This window comes from Coptis chinensis, chromosome 7, assembly GCF_015680905.1.
Source record: "Coptis chinensis isolate HL-2020 chromosome 7, ASM1568090v1, whole genome shotgun sequence".
Classification (NCBI taxonomy): Eukaryota; Viridiplantae; Streptophyta; class Magnoliopsida; order Ranunculales; family Ranunculaceae; genus Coptis; species Coptis chinensis.
The window spans coordinates 61,440,327-61,466,602 of record NC_141462.1 but is presented as its reverse complement, the minus strand read 5'-3'; the positions used below and the strand labels follow the sequence as shown (position 1 = coordinate 61,466,602).

At 36.3% G+C, this 26,276-nt stretch overlaps 1 protein-coding gene across 1 annotated transcript in view; it reads right to left on the bottom strand.

The window, feature by feature from the left end:
- Positions 1–24,029, bottom strand: part of HGL1 (heteroglycan glucosidase 1) — a 35,767-nt gene extending 11,738 nt beyond the window's left edge. Inside the window, exons 1-12 of the mRNA XM_086571523.1 lie at positions 23,778–24,029; positions 23,467–23,710; positions 23,316–23,384; positions 22,425–22,562; positions 22,201–22,318; positions 20,851–20,933; positions 20,410–20,505; positions 18,747–18,915; positions 18,531–18,673; positions 18,277–18,363; positions 17,373–17,558; positions 1,026–1,193 (exon numbers count right to left, since the gene is read on the bottom strand). Of these exons, the coding sequence (XP_086427649.1) occupies positions 1,026–1,193; positions 17,373–17,558; positions 18,277–18,363; positions 18,531–18,673; positions 18,747–18,915; positions 20,410–20,505; positions 20,851–20,933; positions 22,201–22,318; positions 22,425–22,562; positions 23,316–23,384; positions 23,467–23,710; positions 23,778–23,941 (1,665 nt within the window). The 5' untranslated portion in view covers positions 23,942–24,029. The remainder of the gene's footprint in view (positions 1–1,025; positions 1,194–17,372; positions 17,559–18,276; positions 18,364–18,530; positions 18,674–18,746; positions 18,916–20,409; positions 20,506–20,850; positions 20,934–22,200; positions 22,319–22,424; positions 22,563–23,315; positions 23,385–23,466; positions 23,711–23,777) is intronic.
- Positions 24,030–26,276: the final 2,247 nt, after the last annotated feature.

Genomic DNA, 26,276 nt, shown 5'->3' with positions numbered 1-26,276 from the left:
GGATTAGTAATAAAGTCGCACATTCTGCTATGAGCTGATGCCATGAGTAAACATATTTTTCTTTTCTTCTACCATAGGCTCACACATGGCTGCAAACATATCAAAAGCATTGCAAACTTGTACAATCAACTTGAAGCTGAAGGTTGAAAGCAAACAAATTGTAACAGAAAATTTCCCCTGCCAGTCAATACTAAGGTCAAGGAACAAACAATCTTCTCATAATGCAACCTCTTGAGCTAACAATTATCAGCATGCATACATAAAGATAGGAAAAATGAACCACCAGACGAGCTGCACAAGGAAATCATAGTTCTGTAACTCGAGCACTTGACATTTAAGACAATCGTGTTCTTTTTGTGCAGTTTTCAGGAAAACGCATAAGAGTGTTTAGGCTTGGACCTGTTATAGGCTTAAGGAGAGCCTCAAAGTCAATTGAGGTGTAAGCATTGATGTTCAAAAAGGCACATTTATAAAGATCATAAAAACCAATAAATAAATTAGGAAATACAAATATCTCATGTAAATAAATTATATTAACACACTTAGAACTTAAAATATGAAAAAACTATAAATAAAATAATCAAATACACTTAAGTTTCAACCTCATGCATTATCTGTTTCTTTAGTACTTCGTTGTGGTCCGCTTTGTCTTATTTTTTTATTTTTGCTTCTTTGTTGGTGTTTATGACATGACATTTCTAGTTCAAGGATTTAACTAACTAAATAGTGAAGTCTCTGCCTAACCCCTAGCTTCTTCAAAATAGATAGTAAAGTCCGCTTTCATTGTATTTCAATTTGTATGAGCAAAACAAAGAGTCCAAAGGATTCCCTATTGTCTTACGTAATGGGTATTAAAAGTATTCAAGATCTCTGCAATTCAATTTGAACCATATCCGTTTTAATGCTATAACCAACTTATTCCAAAATATTGAGCCCCATGTTCCAAGTTAAGTCCTAACAAATAATAATAACAGTATCAAGTAACCATCAGAATGTTGACAGCATGCAGTAAGATGAAAACAAACCTCTTCCCCAAAACACCATGGCTCGTGATCAGCAGTACCAGATTCAGAATGCCCACGACAGAAGGGAAACATAGCACCCACACCCATCCATCTTCCAAAAAGCTTAGGTGTTGCATTCCCAGCAAACCCACCAATATCTGGTCCTGATAGTGGCTGACCACTGAGCCCCTAAAGTAAAACCACCCCAGATAATATTTAGGAGTGTGCTGATGTACAAGACATGACCAACCTAAGAGGCAACTCAATACATAAATATATCACGAAAATCACAAGAAAATAGGAAGGATGCATTAACTTCTATTCAGAATCTCAAACAAAATCTAAACGATTAACAAATAGTATCTAAACAATTTAATTAATTAAATTCTTAGGACATGTAAGCATGTAACTCAATAAAGTAATTCATGCATAACTCATATACCAGATGCTTTTCTTGTAACAAAAAAACTTTTAGGAACCCATTAACTGATAATTATTAACCTGAAGATGCCAAAGAGCAATTACTTTAAGAAGAAGCACGGAGCTGCCCTACTATAGTACAGCTCTTTTCTAGATCCCATGAGAGGCAAGTCTGCTTTCTAGATTTCTAAGACAAAGGTATCTGCATAAGCATTGTTTTTAGAGGGTACCTTCTCTGCAATCCTCTTATTGACTTACTCAGATGTTAAAACCAGGGATATGTAATCTGCACTAAACCCCAAAATAGGAATTGTGAGTAACAGGAATTAACAATACCATCTCAACATTTTCAGTCCATCTTATCAGCCTTCTTTCTATTCAAGCCTCCACAACCCTTATATTAAACCCCATAAATTCTTAGGACATGTAAGCTTTTTACCGTATACTTGCAATAAAAAGATCTGGTCATCAATGTGATTTCTGGGGCGGAAAGGAGAACCAGTTGTTTCAAGAGAAAATAAAGCCAATTAAGCAACCATGCTGATTACCAGTTAGTGGTGTTTTAGTTGAGTAAGAAGGCAATTAGATAGTATGTATACCTATAAAGAAACTATTTTATTTTTATTGTTTTTTTGCTCGATAAAGTTAAACTTCATTAATAAAGGAGAAGTAGGCTGAGAAGGCCTACACTACAAGAGAAAAACTAAATAGAAAATATTTACAAGAGATGAATCAACATATGCAAAAACCAAGACCTACACCATCACCTCATGTCTAAGAACATAAGACAATCCCATTTAGCTACAAAAGACTCAAAGAAACATCCTCTAAACTCTTTGAAGACTTTAGACTACCAAAATAACAAAGCTTTTATCGAGAGAATTGTCTTCTTAAGAGAAGCGGAGATGCCATCAAAGTGAAGATGGTTTTGCCCCAGTCAAATTCCCCACATGATCGTAAAAGCTCCAAAGGCGATTTCTATAAGAAGAGAAAGGAACATGACTGATAAGCACCTAAAACTGTGATATAAACCCCTTAGAAACATTTCATTTTGGTCAATTATATGTTTATTAAATGTGAAATAATTGTGTTTGCAGGTGCCGACTAGCAAAGTCGGTAAAACCTTTGGGTGATGATACCAAAGGTCTGGGGATCGAACCCCGCCAGCATCAAAGAGTTACTGATCTCATTTAAAACAGGCTTGCCAAAAAAAAATAAAAAAAAAAAAAAAAATAATAATAATAATAATTGTGTTTTCATGTTTTTATAGGTTTCGGTAGTCACACTAGTCAAACGATAAAATTTCGACATAACCAACATTTTAGCATGGAAATATAGTCAAAGTATTGCTGAGCCCACATGAAGCCCAACTAAAGCCCATGGATTCCGGTCAAAGCCCACAAGCCCACTACTACTTTGGATTTGATGTTGGGCTTATCCGCCCATGAAATTAAGTCAAAGACAAGATTGCACAAATCAAGGAGCACAAGACAAAGAGCACAAAACAGAAGAATTGTAAAGAAGGTTGTGTTGTCCTTCTCTATGTGTAAGCAACACATTTTATATTAACTTTTAGATCCATAAATTATAATAAAACTGGGCATAAAATCCCCATATATTCGAGAGTATATTCTAGAATATAATGATATATTCTAGCTGCATCTTATAGAATATATCATATATTGCAGCTGTATTCTGTAGAATGTAATGATATATTCTAACACTCCCCCTCAAGCAGGGCCATGTATATCAAACATGCCAGCTTGGATAGTACACCAGAAACCACCTTCATAAGAACATCAACAATCTGTTGGGATGTGGGTATATATGGTGTGCATATTTCTTTATGCAGAAGTTTCTCACGGATGAAATGTCGATCAATCTCAATATGCTTAGTACGATCATGCTGTACTGGATTAGCAGCAATGCTTATTGCTGATTTGTTGTCACAATACAATGACATTGGTAAAGACACTGGAACCGGTAGATCACTAAGAAGAATACGCAGCCAAATCAACTCACATACACTATGAGCCATAGCTCGATACTCAGCCTCTGCACTAGACCTAGAAACAACTGATTGTTTCTTGCTGCGCCAAGTCACTAGATTACTGCCAACCATAGTGCAGTAACCTGAAGTAGAGCGTCTATCAGAAACTGAACCAGTAAAATCAGCATCAGTCCATGACTCAACTCTCAAGTGGCCATGATTTGAAAACAATAACCCACGGCCAGGACATCCTTTGAGATAGTGAAGTACTCTAATAGCAGCATGGAGATGAGGGACACGAGAAGAACACATGAACTGGCTCAAGACACTAACTGCATAAGCAATATCAGGAGGGGGTATGAGAGAGGTAGAGTAACTTCCCCACAAGCCTTTGATATTGACCAACATCATCAACAAACTCCCCCTCAGAATCAGCCAAACGATGATTTTGCTTAATAGGTGTGTCTGCAGGGTGACACCCTAACTGACCAGAAGCAGAGAGCAAATCCAGAATATACTTGCGCTGCGAAATGAATATACCAGAACTAGAACAGGCAACTTCAATGCCAAAGAAGTAACATAACTGCCCAAGGTCCTTGATCTCAAATTTAGATGCAAGATACTTCTTGAGAGAAGCAATACCAGCAGCATCATCCCCAGTTATGACAATATCAATATCATCCATATACACAATGAGTGCAACAGTCCCACTAAGAGAGTGGCGAACAAATAAAGTGTGGTCAGCTACACTTTGGTTAAACCCATAAGAAACCATAACTGTACGAAACCGATCAGCCCAAGATATAATGATCTTCTCAAGCGGCAAACAAACTTAGGATGCACAGAGGAATGAAAACCAGGTGGCGGCGTCATGTATACCTTTTCCTACAAGTTACCATTGAGGAATGCATTTTTAACATCAAGCTGGAACAAGGGCCATCCCTTAGTAGCAGCAAGGGAGAGAAGCACATGTATAGTGTTCATCTTGGCAACACGGGCAAAGGTTTCTAGATAATCAATGCCACGAGTTTGTGCATAACCCTTGGCGACGAGTCTGGCCTTATATCGATTAATGGTGCCATCAGGGTTCTCTTTTACATTAAAAAGCCACATAGAGTGTATTGCACAACGCCTGGGAGGAAGAGGAACAAGCTCCCAAGTGCAATTCTTTTCAAGAGCATTCAGTTCTTCAATCATGGCAGCCTTCCAATGCGGCTGACCGAGCGCATCTGCCACTGTTCTAGGTATAGATACAAAATCCAGTGAAGCTAGAAAAGATTGATAACCAGTGATAATCGATGGTTAGATATATAGTCCTCAATAGGGTAGGGTAGAGAGAAACATGAGTACGAGTACGTTTCGCCTGGCATTGAGCAATGGGGCGATCATCAATAACCACTGGATATGTACCTAAAGCATGAGTGAATGACCGTTTCGCATTGTGTAGAGTTATTGGGCAATCATTAATAACTGCTGGATTCGTACCTGAAGACTCGGGCACACTGGATGATGTAGGCTTGGATGGCTCTGGCCGAGCAAAGGAAGATTGGCATTTGGGCAAAGGAGGTGTAACATGTAGTATGCAAGAATATACCTTCAAAAGAGGAGATGGGGCATCTGATCTGCTAGAATCTACATGTAAAGGAGAATCATTAGAGATGGTAGGAAGAGGGGTGGGGTCAACCAGCGACTCAGGCAACTCTGGAATACTCAAACCAGGAACATAAGGAAACCACTCCCCCTGTGGCTGAGCAGGGCCTGAAAAGTAAGGAATATGCTCGAAGAAGGTTACATCACGAGAAATGTACCGCCGGATAATAACCCAGAAACACACACTTCAGTGCACGTGGATCAAGCTTAGAGCAAGCTTGACCTAAGACCTGTACAAAACAAGTGCTCCCAAACACTCGAGGAGGTAAAAGAAAAGGTGATTGATTAGGATATAAGATGGAGAAAGGGGTCTTAAACCCAAGAACTCTAGATGGTGTCCTATTGATTAGATACACAGCAGTTTGGACTGCATCTGGCCAATAAGTGGAAGGGTCATTCATGCCAATACAGATAGCATGAGCAATATCTACAATGTGTCGATTTTTTCTTTCAGATTTCCCATTTTGTTGTGGAGTTTGAACATTGGACGTTTGATGTTCAATGCCAAATGCGTTACAAAAAGCTTTAAAGCCTTTTGAAGTATACTCCCCCTCTTGATCTGAACGAAATACTTTAATGGTTTTCTCAAATTGAGTACGGACCATAGAAACAAATGTTTGGAAAATGGGAAAAACTTCATCTTTCGTTTTCATGAGGTATATCCAAGTGTTACGGGTAAAGTCATCAATGAACAACACAAAATATCGAAAACCATAAAGTGAAGGAACTGGGGATGGTCCCCATACATCAGAATGCACTAGATCAAAAGGAGCAGAACTTCTATTAAAACTAATAGGATAAGAAGTGTCATGGTGTTTTGCAAGGTCACACGTCTCACACAATAACTCTGATGCTACAACGCCAAAAAGCATGTGAGGAAACAGATGTTGCAAATAAGAAACAGAAACATGACCAAGACGAAGATGGCACTGCATCACACACATTTTATTAGAAAGACAGGACTGAGAGTGAGAATGTAAGGCACGCGGAATTGTTGGAGCTGCATCTAAATCTAGTAAGTAGAGGTAGGGCTGTCAACGGATCGGTTCCGAACCCAAACCGAACCGAACCGATAAGATATATTGCAAACCGAAACCAAACTGAAAACTATAAAATCAATTAAATCCTAAATTAAATCGATTAATTTTAGCCACATAATTGATAAACATATACAAAATTAATCATAAATATTACTAAAATGCCATCTTATTGGTTCGATGGAGGGTAGTAGAACCTTTTTGCAAAAATTTGGCATGTTTTGGTTGTATATAACTTCTTTTTAAATAAGTGTATTTAGTGACAAAGTCCTGTTTTCTTTTCTGTGATGAAAATTGTCTAGAAATCTTACGTTAGTATTAGGATGAGAATTTATTCTTAGAAACTTATGTTAATACGTAAGCAATAGTTTTTATATCTTTTCATGAACATTCATGCAACTAGTGTCATTGATTGTACTTAGCAGTAAGTTTATGGGACTCACGGTTAGACTACTTAATTTTCATATCTTGTGAGAATCTAACCTAAAAGCCTCGATATGAGTGATAATTGAGTAATAACACAGAAGAGTAGTTATTCCGAGTAAGAAAAATCGCGCGTTGACTTGATCACCATCCTAATCCTAGACGAGAATTTAAGCCTTCTTTGAATCAATATATCTATAAATTTTTACCTGTACAAATTTTACCGCTAGTCACCCCATTAAACCTTGTATTAACCACTTTCATTTCCACCACCATTTCCTTACCCATCTATAAAACCACAAATAAAATAATCTCACCTATTTGATGAATATGAGAAATAAGATGAATACAGAAAAATGTAGAGAAAGACTTGTCAAAATAAAAATAAGTTATTTGCTTCAAAAAAAAAAGAAAAAAAAAAGTAAGTTTCCAGAAAGAAAAGAAAATTTAGAACTCCCCAAAGTCAAATCAAAAGGAGTAACAAAGCCAAAAAATGCTAAGCATGGAAACATTTTTTAGAAGCAGAAAAGAACAAAAGGATTTCTCTAAGTGTGAAAATTTTGAAGACCCTGTTCTCTCATACTTATCATATATATTTTGATTTTCCATTCCATTTTCTTCTACACTACCACCTAATCCCTATAAATATCTAAAAAAGACATCTAGCTCAACTAGGAAGCTTGGTGTGATAATAAGTAGTAGTTGGATCTATCGACCTCAGCTCTTCTGACTGTCATTGAGATGTGAGGAAACGTGTACCCACTGTACACTAAAGTAAGCAAACTCTGAGTGAAAATTATTAGAGAATTTGTGTTTCGACACAAGACTGTGAGATCCCACTTAAGGGCGCTCTCTAAAGGATTTAGAAACGGCCCTGCTAGTACATTCACTGTAAAAATTCACTGCATGCATGAACATATTTATATGTTTTGATTATTTTGTATTTATTAACGTGTGTTTCAAAGGAATTAGTTTTTATTCCCCGCTAATGAGATGTATAAATTAAAGAACAAATCTAAGAGAATAAATTAAAGAACGAAAACCTTTGATATAATTCAAGTCATTCCTAGTATTTAGTATATGGTCAATGAAGTTTGTGAGTAAATTTCTCTAAGAAAACTCTCAACTAAAGGATATAATTTAACGCCCACTAGGGATCCAAAACAAAATTCCTAACCAAGTAATTTAAGGTCTTATATAAAACACATATGGTCAATGCAAATAGTTTTGTTAAATATTTTAAACAAAAATTAATTAGAAATACACTTTTTTTGCCAATAACTTGTTTTATATAACAAAAACTTGTCAACTTTTGTTTTATGTTTAAGACTTTTTCCTTGAGGACAAACAAAATCTTTAAATTATATTTTTAAAGCAAGTTGATATGTCACCAAAGAAACCGTAATCTAAAATGACATTTGTAATCTCAAACCTTTCTCCATTACTTGTTCAAAAGCCAATATTTTCATTTCCATATACAAAGCTTGAATAGAAATGTAATATTATATTTGTTTGAATTATATTTAGGTTAAAACTAATTTTGTTTTTTAATATGTTTCTTTTTATATATAATTCCTTTAAAATGATAATATAATTATAATACATAGAGAAATTATATTTAGGTCAACTTGTGTTTAATATGTGTGCATTTTTAAATTAATACATTTTTTGTGCTTTTTAGATTAATACATTTTTGTAATATAAACAAAAAATCATGCAAAAACCTAAAAAATTTTAAAGCAATTATGCATGACGAATACGAGCATGTCCATGAAGCCCATTACTATGCTCAAACGAGGCCCATGAGCCTAGTCCAAGAAGGACTTTAATAAAACAAAAATTTTAGGTCAAATCCGCTTTTGTTTTTGGTCAAAAGTAAAAGCTGGAAAGTCAAAATTAATCAACAAATCATATTTTTTTACTCGGACTCGATTAAGACATGTAAATTAATACATTTTTCCGAAAGTCAAAACGACCCGGCATAGAGAGCCATTATTATATATTCAAACGATATACAAGAAGGATTTTTCTATAACAAAATGGCCAAGTAGTTTTGGATCTAAAGACTTGGAAACTATGCGCCTGTGTCACTGAAGTGGTTTTACTATTAGCCCATGGTTTTGACTCGGAGCACGTCTTAATTAGAGTCCGGAGTTGGAAAATATGATTTGTTGAATTTGGCTTGACTTTCCAGCTTACTTTGACCAAGTTTGACCCGAAAATTCCTTCTTGGACCAGGCTCATGGGCTTCTTTTGCAATATTTATGGGTTTCTTGTTGGACCCCTTTTGAGCATAGTAATGGGCTTTGATTGGGCTTGATGGACATGCTCGTATTCATTGTGCATATCGCCTTAAAACTGTTGGTTTTGCATGATTTTCCTTGTCGACCGTCGTAACTCTGTGAAAGCACGAAAAGTGTATTAATTTACATATATTAAACACATAGTTGACCTAAATACAATGTCTCTATGGTTTAGATTACAGTTTTGGTGACTTATCAGAGGGCAAATCCAAAACCAACCCAATATCTTATCGGTTTGGTTCGGTTTCGGGGTGGAGGGCAAACCAAATTACCAAAACCCAAACCGTTTTTTATCGGTTTGGTTCGGGTCGGTTATCGGGTTATCGAAACCCACTGATAGCCCTAAGTAGAGGCCATTCTCTTCATGCCCACTGCCAATCGTCCTCTGCAACACCAAATCCTGAAAGACACAATAAGATGGGTAAAAGGTCACACTGCAGTTTAAGGCACGAGTTACGCTACTAACTGAGACTACATTAGTGGCTAACCGAGGAACATGAAGAACATCTGTCAATGGGAGAGGATGTAACTGGAACATGTCCTTTCCCAACAATAGAGTTAAAAGAACCATCTGCTAGGCATACTTGCTTCTGACCCGAATCAATAATATATGACCGGAAAAATGAGGACATACTAGTCATATTTTCAAAGGCACCAGAGTCGTTGATCCATGGCATAGATGGAGATGTAGTAACATTATTGGCAGAAGCAACGGTACTTGATTGTGGAAAAGTGGATGTCGGGGTGGAGGAACTTCCATGAACCTGTGTAAAAAATTGTCGGAAGTTCTGAAGTTCCTCATCAGTAAGAGCGGCTGCCCCAGACGTAGGTTGAGGGGTAGTACAACCACGCTGTTGGCGACCTATTGAAGTGTGTCCAGGACAACCATTAATCTCCCAACAATCCCACTTCAAGTGGTGCCACTATTGACAATGACTACCCTGGTTCGTAGAGTGAGCAGAAAATGGGCGGTTTGGAAGAGGCAACAAAGGTGGTCCAGAAGACTGACGCGGTGCTGTTGTATATTTGGCAGCCATGGCCATAGTATCAGTCATAACAACTGAAGGTGGGGGTGCTCGGCAACTAAGATCGGAAAGACAGTATGCATAAGCCTCCTTCAAGAGCTGGGAAGGGTTCCCTGTCAAGTAAATGAACACAAGCATATTCAAAAACAGGATTAAGGCCACCCAAAAATTTAAATACCCGTTGTTTCTCCACCAATTTTGCATAGATCTCTGCTGCAGATTGACCCTTTGATGTAACCCCAACAAGTCACTCAATATATGTATCATAATAACTCTGTTCTTCCCAAACTAATTGCAATCGCACAAAGTACTCACCCAAAGTCAGATTTCCCTGCTTAAAAGGCGTAATTTCCTGATCTAGCTGAAAGAGACGTGCATCTATAATGCATGGATACCGACACCGGTACGGGGTACAGTGTTTTGGAAATATTAGGATACGGGTACGACCTATAGGTACGGATAATTAATATGAATATTTTAAAATATGTGTATTACGAAAATTATGTTAGTAGTTCTTTGAGTAAAGTTAGTCAGGAACATGTGAAAAACTATTATAACACATGTCAAAGTCAATACAGCTTGAAGCCTCAAGAACAATTTACATTTCAATGGAGTAGAACTATCGGATCAGGTCTATTTCAGGGATTCCAGTACCCTAGAAGTATCCAGTACCCGTATCACGGTATCGTACCCGACCGATACAGGTGCAATGACATTTTAGGAGTATCCGTGCATCATAGACGTGCATTATTCTAACGTTGAGAATACATGCGCTTTAAGGACTCCCAAATCTCCTTAGTTGGCCGTGTGAATAGATACCCTGCTGAGATTTGTGACTGTTGAAATTCACCAACCAAGTACAGACAATCGAATCATCAAACCATTTGGGATAATTACCATCTGTCTCCGTCAGTTCTTTTGTAGCACCAGCCAGATAACCAATTTTTCCTCACCCACCAAATACATTTTGGCAGACTGCGCCCATGTCGCATAATTTAACCTATTTAGCTTAGCAGTGGTAATCTACACCATAGGATTCTCATTGGATTGGGAAGACAAACCATCAGTGCCCCCCAAACCAGCCCCTCTAGCAGTTTCATTATTGTTTGGTTCAGTCATCTCACACACAATAAAATATCTAGATCACACGACTTTACTCAAGTAAATGATTTTATTGCATCTCTAGGCTTAAACATTGGAAAGATTTTAGGGGAAAAGGTAAAAAGAGATGAACAGATCTGATTAATATGGACATTAGTTGGTGGAAGAAGATGGCTGCAGCAGCCGCAATGATGGTGGTGGTTAACCAGATTAGGGTTGGCTCTGACACCAAGAAGAATTGTAAAGAAGGTTGTGTTTCTCTATGTGAGAGCAACACATTTTATGTTAACTTTTAGATCCAGAAATGACAATAAAACTGGAAAGTATAATAACATAAAATCCTAATATATTTTATCTTCTAGAATATAATGATATATTCTAGCATTTTAGCTACATCTTATAGAAAATATCATATATTGCAGCTGTATTATGTAGAATATAATGATATATTCTAACAAAAACATGACACCAAACATGTCAGAAAAAAATAAAAAGTAGAAAAAATAGGAGTAGAGATTCTCCACTTACTATGTCTTAAATCAAATGTGGGAAGGCATTATTATTCATTCCATTATTCATTATAATTTTCATTCTCATTCTCATGTTTTTAGTTAGCTTAGTTTTAGTTTTCATGGAGGAGATTCCATTAATGTAATAAAACTTCTACTTGTTTCAAACAAAATCAATCTTCTTCATTTACTTCTTGTTTACTTTCATTAGTTAATGTGATTTCCTATGATCATGAGCTGACTCCTCCCTAGTGGAGGGTTAATAAAGCTAACAGGATCCATTTGTGGAAGCACAAATCATTTGCTTCGGACATAAAAGCCTCCATTTATATCCTGCCACAAAATGGCAGCATCCGACCAAGTTTGAAGACTTGATCTCTTGATAGTGTTGCGGCGCTACCCAAGCTACTTTGTACCTAGCGGTGCGTGCGACCTTGTGTAGTCAGTCTTCCTATTGTGGACAGTTGGTGTAATTTTAGACTAGGAGTTGAAAGGGTATCTTAGAGATAAGGTATCACTTCAATTTCTCATGCTAGCAGGATCATCTTAGAGATGAGATCATCATATTAGCGATCAAAACTCAACCCTCTCTTTTGGTTTGTCTACGAATTAAAAAAGAGATTAGAGATGCAGTGGTAAGCTTCAATCAGTGAACGTTGATCCTACTAATTGTACCCATGCTCAAATTATGCTTTAACATGTTTAGATAGCAAGGTACTTGAGTTAGTATAAGCTAGTGTGTGTTTTGTGTCGTGCATAGCATACATCAAATGGCGTCGCTGCCGGGGAGTGCACCATTTTGATATGTGCACTTTGTTTGTCCTCAAACAAAGATGAGACATTACAACAGATAAGTGACCAAAAATGTGGTCCTAAGCTAATTCTCGTTTCGCAGAGTACGGTTACATTGACCGTATGCAACAATATCTTAAACCACTAGAAATTCCCAAATAGACGAGACAGTAGCCTTGTGAGAGTTTTCCAGAAAATATACTCACAAATTTCATTTATACTACAACGACTCGGTAACAAAGGTTTGTTCCCTTAATTAATCTCAGATATCAAGGAGGGAATGAGGACTAATTCTTTTGAAAATTAAGTTAATATATACACACAATAATCAAAACATCTACATATGAATATGCATGCAATGAACTTTACAATGAAATGTACAAACAGGGTTGTTTATGGATCCTTTAAAGAGTGTTCAAGTAGGTTCTCACATGTGTGTATCGAAGCACAAATTATCCCATAATTTTCACTCAAGATTTGCTCACTCCAGTGTAATGGGCACACGTTTTTTTACAATCTCAATGACAAACAAAAGAATCGAGGTCGATTGATTACATCTAATATTTATTATCACACCATCATATTCCTAGTTGAGCTAAAGGTCTTTATTAAAGGTATAATATATAGCCCGTGCCGACGGCACTGTTTCAAATTAGGCCCAAAAGATCCCCAACCCACCGAAAGATAAAAGTCCAACCTATAAGACAGCCATTGTTGACCAAATCAACAATGATCCAGTACTCTTGTGCCCAAATAATAAACTGCACATACCCCATAAGTTTTTGGATTTGCCATGTCATAACTTGTGAGGAGGATTTGTAGCTGCCGGATGGGGCCCTGCGGCCCCACACCGACCTCATTTATTAGATAGATATTGTGAGGCTTAGGTGGTGATATAGAAGAAAATGAAATGGATAATCAAAATGATAAGTATGACAAAATAGGGTCTTCGAAATACTAACACTAGAGAAATCCTTTTGTTTTCTTCTGCTTCTAAATTGTGTTTCATACTTAGCCCATTTTTGGCTTTTTAACTCCTTTTGAATTGCCTTTTGGGAGTTCTAACTTTGATTTTGATTTCTTTTTTAAAACATTTTCTATTTTTCTTGTTCTTTTGGGAGTTCTTTTTGGTTTTGGGATTGATTTTGATTTTTCTTTGATTTTGGGAGTTCTTTTTCTTTCTGAAGCAAGTGACTTATTTGTCTTTTTCCCCTATCAATTTTTTCGCTAAGGATGCCCTATCAAACATAGTAGATCCTATGGAGGGTATTTGTTTTCTTCACCAAGGTCTGAGGGCACTACACGTACGTCAAGACGTAATCAATGAAAACTTAGCAGAATGACAAGAACGTCAGCCAGTGCATGATGAGGAGCAAGAAGAGTTCTTGGAGAACCACTCACAGTTTTTGGAAAATCATGCTCTCATATTGTAGAAGAACCAAACAGAAATTTTTGAGAACCAGGGTGAGCTTCAGCAACAAGTAATCGAACAGATTGATCACCTTCACAATCTTGTGACTAATTTGATTCCACCTACTCCTCATCCTCATCATCAACCTGGCCCTACATAATTTTATTTTGCCCAAAATTAGAGTTTTCATTTGTGTTATTTGTTTAGGTTTTTCATTCATAGTCAACCTCTTTTGGCTTGGTGTGCTTTTTCGTGTGCTATTTGCATCATAGACAACGATTGGTCTTCCATCGTTTTTCAACCAGAGCAAACTTACTCTCCAAGTTTGGCAGTATACTTTTATGCTCATATGAAAGCTATGATGCACAGATACGGGTATGGCTATGTAAATTTATTAATATTTAAAAATAATAATAATAATAGCAATTTAATATAAATCATATACGAAAATCCAATTTCTTTATGAGTCGGAAAAAGTTCTTCCATCATTCAACAAATTGTGGACACAGGCACATACAAATTTTATGTGCTATTAAAACCAATATTGCAAATGCTATTGAACATATCATTGTTAATGCTTTAAATTTCAGTGAAAGAGGGGTGGAATTAATTCAAATTTCGAAAAACAATGGGTGAAATTGGTTTAATTTCGGAAAAGAGGTGAAATTAGTTTTGATTTCGAAAAATTGTGGCTGGGTTTAAGTTTGTTGGACCTGACCAAGGTTTAGTTGGGTTGGGTTGGTCCCTAATTTAAACCCACCCAATTTAAACCCAGCACGTTCCCAACTTGAAAAAACACAAATTGACGAAGAAAAAGAATGAAATCGAGGAAGAATTAAGGAGAAAATACTCTAGAAGAAAAAGAAGAAGAAGACGAAGAAACAATGGAGGACTTACCTGTACAATGAAAATTCTTGTCTGAAATTGAAGAAAGTTACAATCTTTCTTTCCTTTTTTGGTCTTTGATTCTGGAAAAAGGTAATTACAATCTTTCTTTCTTCTCCTTGGTTGATTTTTTTTTGCAACTTTTGTTACTGAAATTTGAATGGTAGGAATTGTGATTATTTCCGATTCGACCGCAGTACCCGACCCGTATCCCGTATCCGTGTCATACCCGTGTCACACGGGTACAAGGCATAAACTGCTGTATCCATGCATCATAGTATGAAAGACATGGTTGCTTTCAACAATGCACATGGATTTTTCCTTGATGCATTTACAATCCGAATAAACGATACAACACACGTCTTTCCGGAGCCTGTGATTACAATGGTTTTAGGCCCCCCATATCACGAGCCTACGAGCAGCCTGCCAATACATCACCCAAAATAACTTCAATTTCCACTCATGGCCTCGTTTTCGTGAAACATACAAGCCTACAGGCAGCCTGCAATACGCCACCCCCAAGCCTTTGTTACTGAGTCGTTGTAGTATAGATGAAATTTGTGAATATCTTCTCTGGAAAACTCTCACGATGCTATAATTCGTCCACTAGGGAATTCCTAGTGGTTGGAAGCCTTGTTGCATACGGTCAATGCAACCGCACTCCGTAAAACGGGGATTACTTTAGGACTACACATTTTTTGCCACTTATTTGTTTTAAAGTCTCATCTTTGCTTAAGGACAAACAAAGTGTTGTTTGGGGGTGGTGTGATAAGCACCCAAAACTGTGATATACCCCTTAAAAACATTTCATTTTGGTCAATTATGTGTTTATTAAATGTGAAATAATTGTGTTTTCATGCTTTTACAAGTTTTGGAAGTCAAACGACGAAATTTCGACAAAACCAACATTTTAGAATGGAAATATAGTCAAAGTAATGCTTAGCCCACATGAAGGCCAACTGAAGCCCATGGATTCCCGTCAAATCCCACAAGCCCACTACTACTTTGGATTTGATGGTGGGCTTATCCATTTTCAAGACCTATGAAATCAAGTCAAAGACAAGATTGCACAAATCAAGGAGCACAAGACATGGAGCACCAAACATGGAAGAAAAAAATGAAAAGTAGAAAAGCAAAGTTGAAAAAATGGGAGTAGAAATTCTCCACTTACTTTGTCTTAAATCAAATGTGGGAAGGCATTATTTTATTTTTTTATTTTTTATTTTTTTGATTGACAAGCTTGTTTTAAATGAGATCAGTAACTCTTTGATGTTAACGGGGTTCGAGCCCTAGACCTTTGGTATCATCACCCAAAGGTTTTACCGACTTTGCTAGTTGGCACCTGCGTGGGAAGGCATTATTATTCATTGTAATTTTCATTTTCATTCTCATTCTCATGTTTTTAGTTAGATTAGTTTTAGTTTTCATGGAGGAGACTCCATTAATGTAATAAAACTTCTTCTTGTTTCAATCAAAATCAATCTTCTTCATTTACTTGTTATTTACTTTCATTAGTTTGTGATTTCCTATGATCATGAGCTAACTCCTCCCTAATGGAGGGTTAATAAAGCTCATGTGAGGATAGGCTCTATTTGTTGGAAGCACAATTTGCTTAGGACGTACAAGCCTACACTTATATCCTGCCACAAAATGGTAGCATCTGGTCAAGTTTGAAGACCTGATCTCTGGGCAATGTCGCGTGTGCTACCCAAATTACTCTGTACCTAGTGGCACGTGCGACATTTTTGTGTAGTCAGTCTTTCTGTTTTAGACGGTTCGTGTAATTTCAGGCTAAGAGTTGAAAAGGTATCTTAAAGATACGGTATCACTTCAATTTCTCATGCTAGCAGGATCATCTTAGAGATGAGATCATCATGTTAGGGATCAAAACTCAACCCTCTCCTTTGGTTTGTCTATGAATCAAATGAGAGATTAGAGATGCAGTGGTAGGCTTTGCTTCAATCAGTGGAGGTTGATCCTACTCATGGTCGATTTAACCCTCCACACATATCTATCATTTTTTTAGGGTCAAAATAAATCATTCCTTTTACTTGCATGTTTTCTTTACATTTAATAGTTTAAAACCAACAACAACAAATCCTTCTCTCTCAAAGATTCACTAATGTTTAGAACTAGTAAATTAAAATTAAAATGTGGTCATTGTTTTAGATATGGGAATGATACCCTTGCTCAAATTGTACTTTAACAGGTTTAGAGAGCAAGGTACTTGAATTGTGTAAGTTTAGTGAGTGTGTGTGTCATTTACATTCATACATATCAAATTTGCATATATCAATGACCCCAACCTCTAAGCAAAACTAATTCATTATGCTTTATGCTCAAATGTGGAACTGACAATGGGTTCTCCATCATCTGCCATCACTTTACAAGGAGCAAAAGACATGGAAACTGCTATTTTAAACTAAACAATCACCCCATAATAGTTGCAATTCATAAAGCTATAGATTGAGAAGTAGTTGCTGGAATGGCGAAAGCGGGAACATTGTTGGAAGTTTTACTAGATGAAAGAGAGGGCAGGCCTTATCAGTTTTCGGGGCTTGTTTGTTTGCATTAGAAAAGCGTGCAGCCCTTGGTCAAATGTGTGGTGTATTTATGACATCCTATAATAGTTTGACTAGGGAGAAAAAAACAAGATCCTCAGACACTAGACAACCAACATAGGTCAGTGAATTAGGGAAACTATGAAATTCAAATTCAAGTCTACCTCAAAACTTTATTGAACTGTTACCCTTTAAATAACATTGTTGCGATTTGCTAATGCACATTGTAGTGATCGTGTTTCAGAGAAAACATTAACTTACCAATTGAAGTACCATGGATATACTCATGTGAAAGTGATCCCAATTGGAGAGATTGTCTCCAGTCCAAGTTGCAGCATATCTTTGACTACCAACAAATCCAGCTCTAGTGAGAACAAAAGGACGTTTTTCTGCATTACCCAATTTCATTCCTTCATATGTTGATCTGGCCATCAGCATGCCATAAACCTAAAATCATGATTCATGATGGTCAGACCCTTTAGTTTAGTAGCAAGCAAGTAAGAGGAATGTAATTCATGAAACATTAGATCTGCTGCCAGTAGCGTCTCAGAAACTACTTAAAATACACTTATTTTAGTGTTTATCTGAAGTGGATTCCATTGCAGAAGAAGACCATAAAGTCATAAACTACTAAAAAAACCCCATTTTGCATCAGTTTTGAAAAACAAACCTAAATTCTCAATCTTCAATTCATCATTAAAACAATAACCTAACTGTTCTAACTGATACACTATTTCGGGTTGAAATTTGTTTTTGAACTATTATCTGGGACATTATCTGAAATACAAGATCGGTTTCTTCTTGTTTGGATATTTAAAACTTACATCCCCAAAAACAAAACACTTCCACATCACATGAGTAAAAGGATTCTTGACACACACTGAAATTGGACTGAAAGATGTAGCAGGCAAGGCTAGAAACTATTCTGCTTTCAAGGCATACTTATAAGACCTATCTCGTGAACGTTTAAGTTTTAACAGTTCTTGCTGCTACAGCAGCTCATCACTTCAGCTTGTGGACAATCTCTATTTTGGATGGAGCCAGAAGGCGGGGCAACTTTTGTTATGTCGAAATAAACAAATCCACAACATTTTCTTTCCAAAATTAAAGTGTACAAATAAACCATGTCAAGCAGGAGCACACCACAAGCAGTGAAGTACATTACGTTGTGATAGTATAAGTGATTCTGACAACCGCCGAGTTCTGCATCTCCACTATGAATGTTGCTATTAGGCATTGTCTTTGTAACAGTCTGTGAAGCAAAATGGGGAAAAAATAAAAATAAAATAAAAACTAAAACTGACAAAAGAACAAAAATGAAAAAATAAATAAAAAAATAAAAAACAAAATACACATACGTACTTTACATGTAATTACAAGAAATCAACTGATATGAAGTAAGATCTATGAACTTTTCACCTTGAAGACAGCAGGTTCATTCATGTCATTCCATATACCATCAACACCATTTGACATGAAGTCCTTAACTAACTTGGCCCACCATGAACGGGTTTTCTTTTGTGTAAAGTCAGGAAATACACATGAGCCAGGCCATACCTTCCCTGAGAATGAAATGATAAACTTAATACTTAAAAGTCACAAACAGATCAAACCAAATCTGACAAAAAAACTCACCAACATAAGGTTTTCCATCTGCATTTTGAATCCAGACACCATTTTCAGAACCACTATCATAGACAAAATAACCTTCTTCCTGCTTAATTCCAGGATCCAACATCCAGATTGCTTTGAACCCATTGAGATGAAGGTCATTTACCAATAACTCTGGATTGGGGAAACGTTCCTGAGGAGTAACATTAGGTATCAATTATGTGGCACTCATAATCAGGAATCAGAGAAGCAGAATACAAATTCAAGATGACCAATATCTACCAACTTATGGTCTGTTGGATTTATGGGAAAATACTTTTGGAATACCCCATCTTTGGAAAATGATACCTCGGAATAATAGTTGCTACTGATTTATTTTATGGGAAGTATTTTCCCATCGATCAAACAGACTCGTTGATCCTCACATACTTTTTTCTGTCTTTCTCTGTTCTGTTTAGAGAGATCACTGCACTCACTGACGAAGACTCACTCCTAAATTAAAAGAAAACAGTATATCCTTTGATTATTCTATATATAACTATTGTAAGACACATAGCACAGTTCTAAACATTAAGATAAACAAAATGTATCTCAAACTAAATTAATACGTGGACAAGGTTGCTGATTAACAACAAGCTCTTCACAAGTGTGAGTGACATTTATTATGGGAAAACTGCTACTTCGGATGAGGACAACAAACAACAGAGATCACTCAGGAGATCTTTGTACATAATCCTTTTCTAACATGAATATACAAAAAAAAATATAACAATGTAATAATAAGTTATCATTGTAAATTTGTAACTACAAATGAGAAAATAGAAAACAATATCATGAGTTGGAATTTTACATATTTACATGGCAGGAAACTTAGTGATTACTTACTAGTTATTATATATTATTCGAGATTGGCATGGACCAAAGTCAGATGTCAGATTTACAGAACGGAAACACTATGTGTAGTTGAGACACGTAATCAACAGAATTTTTTATGTATACGAAGGCGGAAGCAACTTCGATGATAAACACTAACGAATAAAATTGATAAACACCCAAAACTAGGGTTTCAAAGGGAAAACGAATTTCCTTAATTCAATCTCTTGATTAAACAATCCAAAAACAACCAACCTAACAATGAAGGCCTAAATGCCTTTATATAATAAACCTTGTTCCTAATTCTATTTAGAGTCCTAATAGGAAACTACTACTTACATAACAAATAAAAATAATAACTAACTAAACTAAATACTATTAATTCCATGCCCATGCATCAATTTTCCTACGCAGAACCATCATGGAAATCGATTAATTTGGTTTGATGTGTGGAGAGACTTATAAGATGACCCTCTATTGCAATCTCAATTGCAATAAAATGAATTCAACGAATTCTCAACAAAGCTAACATTCAATTAATCCCAAAACTACTATGGCCAAAGGCCTACATGATTATTTATAGCCTCCAAAGGCTTACAATTTTGAAATTTATGGAAAAAGAAACTAACAAGAATACCTAAATGCATAACTAGAAATTACCTAAAAAAATATTAATTGACCCTAAATCACATCACCCTCCTATGTATGCATTCACTTTGTAGTCATTGTACCGAACCAAGTTAGCTGAATCATTCAATTCATAAGATCAAGGAACTGTAACAAAAATATAGTAATCATCTGGAGAAGAACATACTTTGTCAAAAGTAAAGCAACGAAAACCATCCATGTAATCAATATCCATCCATATAGCATCGCAAGGTATACCCTTCTTCCGGAATGTCTTGGCAATCTGCATGCAAGTGCACAATATATAAATAAGGAGAAACATAAACTTAATGAGACAGACTGTATAAGAAGAGTGCATGTCTTAAGACCAAAGCTAATTTAATGATAAAATGTATATCCGTGTTTTCCTCAAACAAAACAGCAAAAACATAGAAAAGGAGTAAATTCCACGACAACATCTTATTATTAAATATTGAGAAACCGAAAATACATAAACCATGAAAATATCATATAATAATATACATAGAACTGAGATAACGTGAGATGGATGGTCACATAGCAAAGAACAAAAGAAATAATAAGATGATACATTAACCTTGAAAGTTCAGTCTTACAATGAAAAATTTACCTCGAGAACTCTTAAATCAGAGTCATAGCTCCAACGGCACTGATGATAGCCTAGGGACCACTTAGGAGGCATAAATACAGTTCCTACATGGATAATCATATAATTTTTAGGGAACACTATCAATGAAAGCAATAAAAAAGATACCTTAAAACAATTACTAAAGGATATTGTGATGCTTATTATGCAATATGCAACTATGCAGCAGCCCTGCACTATATGTTGCTTATTTCATCAATTACATCAGATACAAGGAACATCATTTTAGATAATGCGTTGAAATGTTGAGGAAGATAGCATGTTAATTAATTCCTTTTGCACTGGGATGATGTGAAATATTAAATAAATAAATGATCACAGCTTGGCAAAGTTACAATGGCCACTAAGAATTGATATGCACTAACAATACATTAAAATAAAAAATAATGGCTGGTAGGATATGTGTGCTCATCATCTCTATGGATCCTATTAAACTTTAGGAGCATCTAACTCAAAACCAATCAGTGATGGGAGAAGAGAGCCAGGAACTTATATACTTTTGTCCAAGGCTATAGCTCAAGTGGGATTAGACATCTTAACACGCCCCCTCGGGTGTGGCATACTTGAGCCTAGGCTAAAACGTAGACAACATTCTTTGGTGGCATGGAATAAACGGGGGCCAACATCAATAGTAATGCTAGGAGGAGTTATAATTATAACGCTAATTTGTTGGCGCACTTCTTTGTTGTTGCCCACTCCATTGCTGCTAGGGCTAACTGTACACAAAACACAAACTATAACATCGACCAGGTGCATGCTGGTTGGCTTCTGCTACCAATGTTACTACAAAAGCCCTCATAAATCATAATACTGGTGCAGCTTAGACAAGACTGCTACCTGAAAAATCAATGCAATATACAAGGGCTGGCAGTGCTGTTCAGTAAACATTTTGTTTTTCGTGAATAAGTAAATTCTATTAGTGGATACCTCTCCTAGCATACCATTAAACTCAGATTCAAACCTGGAGCTCTAATACCATGTTAAACTTTTGGAACATCCTACTCAAAACCAATTGGTGATGAGTGGAGAGGCCCAGGAACTTATAAACTTTTATGCAACGCATTACATAGCCCATGTGGGAGTAAGCATCTCAACAGATCCCTTAGACACCATTTACTCCTCCAATTAGGTAGCAGCTGCCAAACTAAATGCGAGATTTTTGGAACAAGTTTTTCTTCTAAGGCAAAAACAAACAAAATGATCATTCATCTCAATGAATCCAGAACGGAACGTTACAGTACAAAGAATGAAAACATTCACAAGAGTAGTGACACACACATCAGACATATAAGGGGCTGAGTTTTAGGAGATAACCAATTGCATGAGACAAAGAAATCAGGGCAGCAGTTGGTGAGGCAAATGGACCAAATGTAATGACAGGATATGAAGCTGGAGCTAAAAATTTTATTGTTGAATCCTTCCGCAGGTCTATCTGTTTAGAGAATTAAGTGGTGATTTAGTAGATATATCCACACTGTAGTCATACTCTCATAGATCATTAAAACACTAAACATATGATACAGAGCAGAATGGTAGACCTCACAGCGTTGTGTTGTATCAGCAAGCACTCCAAGAGCTTCTCCACTTGGAAGAACAGATAGTACCCAGGGATGTGACTGGTACAAGGATGTTGTTCCAGAGCCATAACCCCATGCATCCGTGTTCCATGTAAATATCTGTGACAAGTATAAGAGCTCAATATCTTTTTTTTTTTTATCGGTAAAGTATATATATCGAAAAGAAAAAGGATGAGATATCCTATAGTACAAGCTACAAAATACTAAGAAAAAAAACATAGAAAATCCTATCAACAGCTCATAATGGACTCCCATCTGCACACGAAAGCGTGGAAAGGGATGTCTCGAAACTTGTCATGCACTTTCAACCAAAAAACAAACACGTTTTGATGGCCAAAACCACCTTCCCCATAGACATCGTAGAAGCTTCAAAATGTCTATTATTCCTCTCCAACCATATACCCCATAAGATTGCAAAAGGAAGCATGCTGCAAAGACAGCAACCCTTCCGAGAATGGACCCTCAAATTCCATGAGGCTAAGACCTTCTTCACCGAACCAGGACACACCCAAGATACACCGGACTCAAACAAAAAGGAACAGCAGATTCTCCAAGAGAAAGGACACAACAAGATAATATGATTCACAGACTCCCCATCTCCCAAATACAAGGGATAAAAATTAATAATCACCTCTTTGACGTGTCTTTTTCTAAGGTTTTTTGAGGTTGCCTATAGTCAAGATCTTACCTAATGATGCACACCAAACAAAAAAAAACAACTTTCAAAGGAACTTTGGAGCCCCAAATAATCTGACTCGGAAAATTACAAAGGACTTTCAGCTCAATATCTTCAATTTGGGGTTGTGGGGTCACTTCTGGTAAAATGGAAAAAAAAAAAATATCCCAACTTACTCTCTTTCCAGTCCGTTCAAGCTGTCCGCTGACTTCCCCAGTTCCATAGAAAGATGTTCCAGTCGGAAGCTAAGTCAAGAGAAAACGATATCACATTAGTAAAAGAACAAGTAAAAACAGAAAATCTTGGAGATGGAGCAATCCAGCTAACCTCAATACTAACAATCTGTTGCCCATTCATACAGTCAAAAGTAGGGGTATATACTGGCACCTCGTGAGTCGTCATGATTGGCGTGTCCCTGAGTTTGGTATCAGTAAAAGAAAGACTTGGAGAAGCTGCATCCCTATCACTACCAGAAGAATCAAATCTGAAAACCCCCTCCTCCAATACAGGTTCAAAAACCATTTTGGATTCCATCCTTTCACCTTTCACAACATTTGCATGCACATACCGTCTGCAAGTGCAACACTATCAAATCAACAAAAGGACAAAAAAGAAAAAGAATAAGTGTTGTGTGTTACCTGAATAGCGGAAGGTTATGATCATTAGAGAGTAATAAAGTACGAGGGATTAAATGGTTATAAAAGAGTGGTGATCTAATAATCTTATTTCTTGAGTGAAGTGATCCAACTACTACTGACGAACAACAATTGTTGTTTAATACTACTACTGACGAACTCCGCATTTTCACTTCTTTAAGAAGAAAAAAAACCACAAGTGCCAAGTCAGCAAGTTGGTTCTGGTTCTACTACAGTACTACTGTGTGTTTGTGTACGGTCCGTCCGAATTTCTCACTTGATCTTATGTTGGCCAGTTTTGCACGTGTCCATTCAACAAAATTCAACAACACCGACTAAGCGCATGATCACGTGCACGCAATATTGTGCGTACAGAAAATTAGTCAAGATTAGTCAAGAGGAGTTAGTTATAAATATTTAGTTCTAAGACTCTTCTTAAATTTGTTTAGAATTTAATACCCCAATTTGACCAGAATATAAAACTAATCACCTATTATCCAACTTTACCAGAAATAGATGAAAATATCCTCATTTGAAAACAAACATAACTGACTATCTACCCAATAACATAGTGGGATACAAAACAAAAAATTCACTTATAACTACCTGCCTTCACATTTAAAAATGCATATAATGAAAAGAGGACATCTAGAGTGCATCAGAGTGTATGAGTGCGCAGGAATGAGAGCCCTTGGACAGTACTTCTTTGCTGCAATACACCAGTTTTTAGATGAAAATATCCTCATTTGAAAACAAACATAACTGACTATCTACCCAATAACATAGTGGGATACAAAACAAAAAAATTCACTTATAACTACACCGCCTTCACATTTAAAATGCATATAATGAAAAGAGGACATCTAGAGTGCATCGAGTGTATGAGTCTTGAGGAATGAGAGCCCTGGGACATACTTTTTTTTTGCAATACACCAAGATCTTGTGCCTATATGAGTAGCCCAGATGCTATACGCTGGGTACACCCTGTGCACACTAGCTTTTCGGTAATGAAAAAACTAAAAATATTATGCCTCTAATATTTTGTGGAGGCATTTGACACTAGTCGTTAAGTCTAAACTCCAAACCACTAGACACTAAACCCAAAATCATTATAAACTAGACCCTAAGCCTAAACCCTAAACCTTAAGACACTAAACCCTAACCCCTATAAACTAGACCCTAAGCCTAAAACCTAAACCTTAAGACACTAAATCCTAATCCCTATATCCTAAATTTATAAACATTAAACCTTAAACCAACCCGTTTCATTTAATAGTAGTTAATCAAACCCACAAAATAAATAATCAAATGTATTTTGTATCTGCATTTTAAAATGCGTGGTGTGTATGCATTTTAAAATGTATAAGTTTATAACGTGGTGCATCTGCATTTTAAAATATATAAGTTTATAACATGGTGCATCTGCATTTTAAAATGTATAAGTTTATAACGTCCACATTCGGATGAAAACAGGTAGTGTCAAATTTAACTTTTAGAGCAATACACGGTATTTTTTGCTAAATTCTATTCAAACCCAAAATCTACTATTTTTATTCTAGTAGTTATCTTATCTAAAAGTAGTTATCTTATTCAATCTTATTCTTGTAGTTATTTTATCAACAAGTAGTTATCTTGGAAGGGTGAAAAAGAGAATAATTTATATTAAAAAAATAACAGGTGGCACCTGGTCTTGGTCTCGAGTCAAAAGTTTAGATTCTAAAGATTTTCTATAAAAAAACACTTATGGCGGATAAAAACAATGTAGGGGTATTAAAACCCAAAAAAATTATGGATAGGACTTTTGAGTTGTTTTTTTTTTTTAAATGAGACTCTAAAGCCCAATTTCTTGATTATGCATATGTTCACACTTCACACCACTTCCACTAGTGACTAGACTCGATTGTATTGGTCCACGTTGCGATTGCGATTTTGCAAACTAATTATATTAGGCCAAACTTTCAGAGTTGCAGGTGATAACTAACTGCAGTGTGCGCCCAAACTGAAAGCCTACAGCACACCCTTCAATGGCAATTCAGGGTACTGTCAAAAAATTCAACAGAACTTCTTCTCCTGTTCTTTCAACAATTTAAGTTACGGACGGATACTGTCAAAAACCAATCATAAGAAAATCCAATTCAACGAATGTATGGTTCTTACAATCTTTGCAAAAGTATATTAAGCTACATAAATAGTTGATACTTGATACAGACCAAACACAAGCACACACAGACAACTGTTTTATTAATTAATGTTCGAAAGAAGCCCTTCTCAACTCAGTGTCTCAGTAGCCTTCTCATGCCCCGAGCAAACATGATTGATTGGCATTTTCCATTTAATGGGAAAGTGTGAGTAAAAAGGCAAATTGTAAAAAGCGCTTTCTTTCTTTAGTTTGCTTCCTGTAATTTGTTCTGGAGTATCAGTTAAATAAAACTTTAAAAGATGAGGGCGACTACGCCACATGGTTCAGCAAAAAAAACCATCCGAAGTCAGTTGTGATTGGCT